The sequence below is a fragment of the Macaca mulatta genome, chromosome 16 (genome assembly GCF_049350105.2).
Source record: "Macaca mulatta isolate MMU2019108-1 chromosome 16, T2T-MMU8v2.0, whole genome shotgun sequence".
Classification (NCBI taxonomy): Eukaryota; Metazoa; Chordata; class Mammalia; order Primates; family Cercopithecidae; genus Macaca; species Macaca mulatta.
The window spans coordinates 40,765,633-40,772,540 of record NC_133421.1 but is presented as its reverse complement, the minus strand read 5'-3'; the positions used below and the strand labels follow the sequence as shown (position 1 = coordinate 40,772,540).

The 6,908-nt window shown below is 36.1% G+C and overlaps 1 protein-coding gene across 4 annotated transcripts in view; it reads right to left on the bottom strand.

Annotated features, from left to right (window-relative positions):
* Positions 1-214: 214 nt before the first annotated feature.
* The window catches only part of NF1 (neurofibromin 1), a 299,361-nt gene continuing 292,667 nt past the window's right edge, over positions 215-6,908 (bottom strand). For all 4 annotated transcript variants that reach the window (XM_015119005.3, XM_015119007.3, XM_077970741.1 and 1 more), the window contains one exon: positions 215-3,877. In XM_015119005.3, the coding sequence (XP_014974491.1) occupies positions 3,735-3,877 (143 nt within the window). In that variant the 3' untranslated portion in view covers positions 215-3,734. The remainder of the gene's footprint in view (positions 3,878-6,908) is intronic.

The following is a 6,908-nucleotide window of genomic DNA, read 5'->3' as shown; positions in this document are numbered from 1 at the left end:
CCTGAGTTTGGCAGGCCCTAAAAAAGCATTTCACCAAAATATTTCACTTTTAGTGTGGAGAACTTCTGGAAGTGGATCTTTCTCATGGGGAGTAGGAGAGCCAAAAACATCCTTAAAGAAAATGGCCTTAATGTTTCAAAAGATTGGGAGGACTGGGGGGAAGTAAGAAAACAGAGCTTGATACATGTGAAGAAATTAAATAACTCCTCATATCTTAGAGCAGATTGAATTTACATTTTACTTAAAAAAAGGGGGATGGGGGAAGTACATACACAAGGAGGAAAATGGGGTGAGGAACAATAAAGATCTGAAATGGATTTCTACAATTTTCCCCTACAATGATCGATTTTGTCTGTTGGGCAGTATTTTTCCTGCTGGCGTACAACTGCTTACGGTATTAACAAAGTTGTAGACAAAGGAACTGCCCAAGTTTAGGCCCAGATGGAAAGGACAGTATGTTATCATATACAATTTTAGTTTACAATACACAGCATTTTCTTTAAATGATGTAACGCAGTCGCAAAAAGGAGTTAACAATACTAACACGAGAATAATCAAATTTTTGTTGTTATCCATGTGCAGCAACTAACTGCTTTACAAAAAAGCAAAATAATACAATATATCATCACATGTATTTACAGTGTAGTAAATATACTTTTTTGTCAAATTTTACACAAACTATTTACAAGTGAATATACTGCATTAAAAAAAAATTGTGTGGCTGACACTAAGAATGAATTTTTGCCTAAATCCATTGCATAACATTGAGTAAGACATGCCTCATTATGCCTGGGAGTCGGGGAAGGATGTAGAAACAAAACCAAAAAACAAAAACCCCAAACAACACTGAAAACCCCTAAAACCTACAAACCTGGGAGGGTTGCTGGCTGGCACTCTTGTCTCCCCGACTAGGACACAGGATAGAAGCTGACTGTTTAGGATGTGTCCTGGGCACCTGGCTCAGTCATGAACAGGTGTTGAGTGAATGGAAGATAGAGCTGTAGCCACTTTGCCCCAAATCTAGTGAATTGCATCTGCATCTTGGCAACTAAGGGCACGCCCCTCAGACGTGAGTACTGGCATAACAGGTAGATTATCCAGGACAAAAACATGACTGAGTTCCTGTTTTCCTCTTTAACAAGTCAGGGGAAACATCTACAAACCGAAACAAATTACTTACAATATTCTTAACAGAACTTATGTCAATTACACAAAAATGGGCAACTTGCTCTAAACTTCAGAATTTCTTTTATAGATTACAAGTATGAAGACTAAAAAAGTGTTGCATTTCTCACGGGACACATAGTGGTGAGAGGTTTATCTCATGTACATTTTAGTTACTTGGAAAGCTAGATTTTCCTCAAAAGTCAGAAGTTCTTTAAACAAGGTAAATTTTAAACCTTAGTAAGTTTTCAAATTCCTAGGATGTACTTACTAGTCAAAGGTATTTCTGCATTTCAAAAGCGGGTCAATTTTGATTTGTGCCAACGCTGATCATTTCAGGGGGTATGAAATACTATACCTTGGTAAACTTGTTTATGGAAATATCGGTATTTTTAACAGTAAAACCTCTGCAAGTTTCTCTATTTTGATGGAAGAGCAAAATAGCGTAACACCCACTATCATATGCACCAAACCAACAAACAAAAAAAAGAAAAACATGGAACTAAAGTTATCAAAGGCTTACACTGCCTGCTATTCTAGGGCCTAGAAACTGTGAAACTTACCCCAGAAACACTGGGTTGTGGGAGAGCCAAGACCATGATGGCAGCTTGGCATCCTTGGCACTGGGTTACTGATCTATTTCTAAACTCAGTTCTAATTTCAGCTTTTATATATAGTCTTAGTTGCTCTGTCATTATAGACATTTTCTTCTAATGCAGCCTCTACAATAGTTTAAAAACAAAAGTTTAGTAAATTGCACCTGTCTTCAGTATTTCCAATAATGCTATGGTAAACTCACTAAGAACACTACAGTTTTCCTTCCTTTTATTTTGGCAAATAATTCTTACTTTTCCCAGGACTGTAAACAAATTAAAAAAATTAAATTCTTGTTATTTCTGAGTATCAAAAACAATTTTATTTACATTAACATATTACATTGTTACTGTGTGGATAAATGTGAAATGTATTATATTATTAAAATCAGAACACTTAAATGTACCATTATTTATTGAATTAGCTGTGGAATTTAATTTACTGAAATCCTCTAATGAAACAGCACTACAGGAAACTCCCCTCTCCCCTAGGTTTATTTTCCCTCCTCTCAAAGTCATTATATCTTAACATATAAAGGGAACCTGGGAGTAGAGGGATTAATATCTTTTCATAATAAATATGGTTTAGTTCTAAATTGGAACATCCAGATACCAATATGCTCACTGAAGTAAAATTATTTTGTATACTGCAGGTACCACAAAGAAATTGGATCTGCATTATTATGAAAATTCCAATGCCATGATAATCCATACCACCCGTATAGCAGCAACTCTAATGGCCCCCCTATTGTCATACTAATGCAGGCTGACCAGTCTTTTCACAGTGATTAAATGCAATTCTAGCATATATAACCTACATGTTTTCTTAAAGAGGTTTCCGATTTTTTTGGAGAGGAGGAGGAAGATTAAAAGACATTCAAAATACATCTTATCAAAGAAATTTATAATATACACCATACTCTATTCTTGGAAATTATTTAACAAAATAAAAATATCAGCTACCCTAAATGTCACGTACCATTCCATTTTGCTATGGAGCTAATGCAAATATCTATGAAAATTACCTTCTGGGAATAATTTTCAACTCTTTGTTCACTGATTACCCTGCTCAGAATTATTTAGGAAAGAAGAGGGGGAGGGAAAAATAGACATATATATATAAAATTACTATACTTAGTATAGTTTTGGTTTACAAAAAACAAAACACAAAAGACCACCTTTAGCAAAATTAAAAATTAAAAGATAATCAACTGGAGAAAAAGACTAAACTAGTTTGGATGACTGAGTTTGGGTAAGGACTTAGAAGCCATAGTTTTAATTCAGTAATGTTAAGATACATGTGGTCACACTTATTTTCCTGTAATTATTGCTAATACTCAAGTGTTAGTATTTCTTAAGAATCCACTATATGAAATTTCCCTGCCCTCCCCTGCCAAGTACCTTGTCTGTGGCTTTATGGTGTCAAGTCACTGAGGCTTGACCTTTATGGTTCTTTCAGTTTTGTAAGGTTAAAAAAAAAGTCCACAGCTAAAAGATTAAACATACTGGAGTTATAATACTATTTCTCTCATAAACTTGTATCTTGAAAAGTGTATAAATAGGACTAACACTTTACTCTGTAGGATGAAGAAGGGAAAACCACAGAAGGCAGAGCTCTGTGCAAATGGCTTTCGTTGCTGGCCAGTAGTAGCAGTATTCAAGAATTTATCCTCTCTTACAATTGAGATGATCTCAGTTAAAGTTTCCTGACCTCCCACTTTCTTTGCAGTTGTTCTGAACACTCACACATACCAGATACACGCCAAAAGTAGAAGAAAAAAAGTTAAAGAAAAGGCAGCATTAAATTTAGGCAATGCTTCCAAAAGTTGATCATCTGGCAACATGGCAAACTGGATAGGTTCATTATAAAACAGGAAGTGCAGCATTACAACATGGGGGGATGGGGCAAGGACAGGGAAGGGGTCACTAGTGAAGAGCCCATGTTAAGTTGACTTTAAAAAAGAAAGCAAGCAAGCTTCACACGATCTTCTTAATGCTATTACGTTTGAAACTGCCAGCGCTTCTTTGCTTCTGCACTTGGCTTGCGGATCCGTGGCGAGTTCGTCCACTGTTACAGTGGCCAGTGGTAGGGGAGAGTTCAACGTTCTCCTTGTCGATTCCTGGAGAAAAACAGAATAGCCAGTTACTTCTTCTCTTCCTTCCAGGACTGAATTTCATTATAGTCATGTGTCACTTAACAACGGGGACACATTCTAGGAAACGATCATTAGATTTTGCCTGTGCAAATACTGTGGAGCGTACTTACATGAACTTAGATGGCATAGTCTACTACACACCAAGGCTATACGGTATAGCCTATTTCTCCCAGGCTACAAACCTGTACAGCAGGTTACCATATTGTGTACTGTATGTGGTTGTAACACAATGCTAAGTATTTGTATATCTAACATAGAAAAGGTACAGTAAAAATACAGTATTATAATCTTTCAGGACCACTGTCTATATGTGTTCTGTTGTTGACTGCAATGTTGTTATGCAGCACATGACTATATTTGTGATAAGATACAACCTGGCAAATTGTTTTTGCACATTTCATTTTAATAGTCATTTGCTAGAATGTTTAAGTTAATGTCACACGGAAAACTTCACATTTTGTTAGGCAAAGTTTGCTATCATAGCAGAAAATAGCACAAGAAAAATGAAAAGAGAAGTTGCAAGGAAAAGCTAGAGGCAGGCAGGCTTGAACTAAATGAAAGGCTAGCAGCCACCAGGGAAGACTAGTGCTCTTTCCTCCAAATCATACCAGAAACTTCCAGCAGAGGTCAGCTTCTAGCCTTATTCATATCCTCATTCATGTTTATAAACAGAATATACTCTCCAGCAGCAGAAAGTACTGATCTTTCCAGCAAATTTGTCTCTTCAAAGAAAACTCAGATGCTTTTTATTTTTTAAATCACAGTGCTTGTCCCAAAGAAACTATTTACTGAGAAAATAATATATCACAAAGGTCATACTGTAGAATCTTTGCTTCTTTTCAGCTATGGCAAGTCATTTCACATTCTGCAACCTTAAACAGATGCCATTTATTTCTCTTGAGGAGATTAAAACTCCAAAAGCCGGGCCTAACAATGATTATTTATTTGTTTATTTATTTAGAGACAGGGTCTTGCCCTGTTGCACAGGCTGCAGTGCAGTGGTGTGATCACAGCTCACTATAACCTTAACTTCTGGGCTCAAGCCATCCTCTCGCCTCAGCCTCCCAAACAGCTAGGACTACAGGTGCATGCCACCATGCCCAGCTAATTTTAAAATTTTGTCTAGAGATAGGGTCTCATTATGTTGCCAAGGCTGGTCTTGAACTCCTGGTCTCAAGCAATCCTTCCATCTTGGCCTCTCAAAGTGCTGGGATTACAGGCATGAGCCACTGCACCCCATCCCAATTAATTTTATAAATAATCTAAGCAGTAACTTCAGAAAAGTAACCAGAAACTAAAATAAGATATTTATTTTTACCTATCACATTAGGAAAGATTACAAATTGGGTAACAGGACTGTGGTCACCCTTGCGGAAGTAGTGACTTAAGGGGGCATGAGGATGGCTTCTTGGGGTGCTGGTAATGTTTTGTTTCTTGATGTAGATGATGGATTTTCAAGTGTGTTTACATTTTAAAAGTTCATTAAACTGTAAACTTGCAATTTGTAAACTTTTCTGTTACTCATCAATAAAATGTACCCCCAAAATTAGACTGATTATACCTACTTCTGGCATAACTTTTGGGGGGAGAGCAAATAGCTGCAGAACGTTTTAGTAATTTGTATCAAAATGTACATTACTGATTGATATTTACTGATACAAAAAGATGACCACAATTTTTGGAGTAGGAAAAAAACACCCACACACTGTGGGGAGAGGGGGTAGGGCTGGGTAAACATCTGCCAAAATATTTTATCTCTGTTAGAAGTCAAAGGACTAAAAAATACATTTTACCTCTGTATGGCAAAATTTCAGGTAATTTCTACTTTATTCTTCTTTATATATTGAAATTTTAAATCTTAGAATGGAAAAATTTCCATTTTTGGACAAAAAGTACTATTTCAAGTCAAGAAGTATTCATTATGTTACACAAAATGTACATAGATCTACCCAGTTAGTTATCTGTTGGCTCATGAACAGGAAATGAACTTGGGATGACCTCCCTCTAGGAGCCACTCATCTTTCATTTGGATTCAGGTCAGAATTCAACTCAAGAGTATCAGGCATCTGTAAGCACATGGCCTGGTTTACACGGGCTCAACAGGATTTGCTGTCTTGAAAATCTGAAAGGCTGTCAAAGGAACACGGGCATTTGTCAGTGACTATTTATGAACATGTGCACTGCATCAGGCATATGAGTGCAACAAAAAACATTAGCGACATTTCTCCAGGAAGTGAGCATAGCTGAACTGCCACTGAAAATCTATTCTATTCAAATCTTTTAAAAAAACCCTTATTCAATTTTTTAAGGCTAGTCATGTTCTAATCTAATCTAACCTAATATGCATAGAAAGATGACTAGCAACATTCATGGAACTTTTCTCTGGGTAACAGAATTCTGGTCAATTTAAATTCTCTTCTATATATTTATTTGCATCCTCTCCAGAGCTATTTACAAAAGAAATAACAAAATTGAAAGAAAGCTGCTCATGATCTCTGGAATGTGCCTTGAACAACTTTGGGATGTATGTTTGTGCAGGTTCTTTTAATTGTCTTGCCTATCTCTACAAGATAAAATTCAACCCATATTTTTTCTCATCTCCTTTTCCTTCATGATGCATTATTCTGTCTCTTGCCAGAACTATTTTCTCTTTCCTTGCTTTTAAATTAACTTGCCTATGATTCCCCAACTTGTACATCCATCTTATTTCCTCTACTAAGTAAAAACACCTAGAAGGGTAAATAAAGATCATTATTATTCATTTTTGTTTTCCTGTAAAATCTAGTTATTTTTTCAATACATTGAAAAATTATTTTCAATTAATACTGAATGAACGGAATGCTTCCATTTTAAAATGTGATAGCTAGATCCCTGTAATTCAGAGCCCCAAAGCATGCAATCCCTGATCTCCAGGGAGTAGTATAATATTTTTAGTTGAAAAGATAAACTTTTTTTTCCCCTTTGGCATCCTCCATTTAAAATTATGAATTTATCA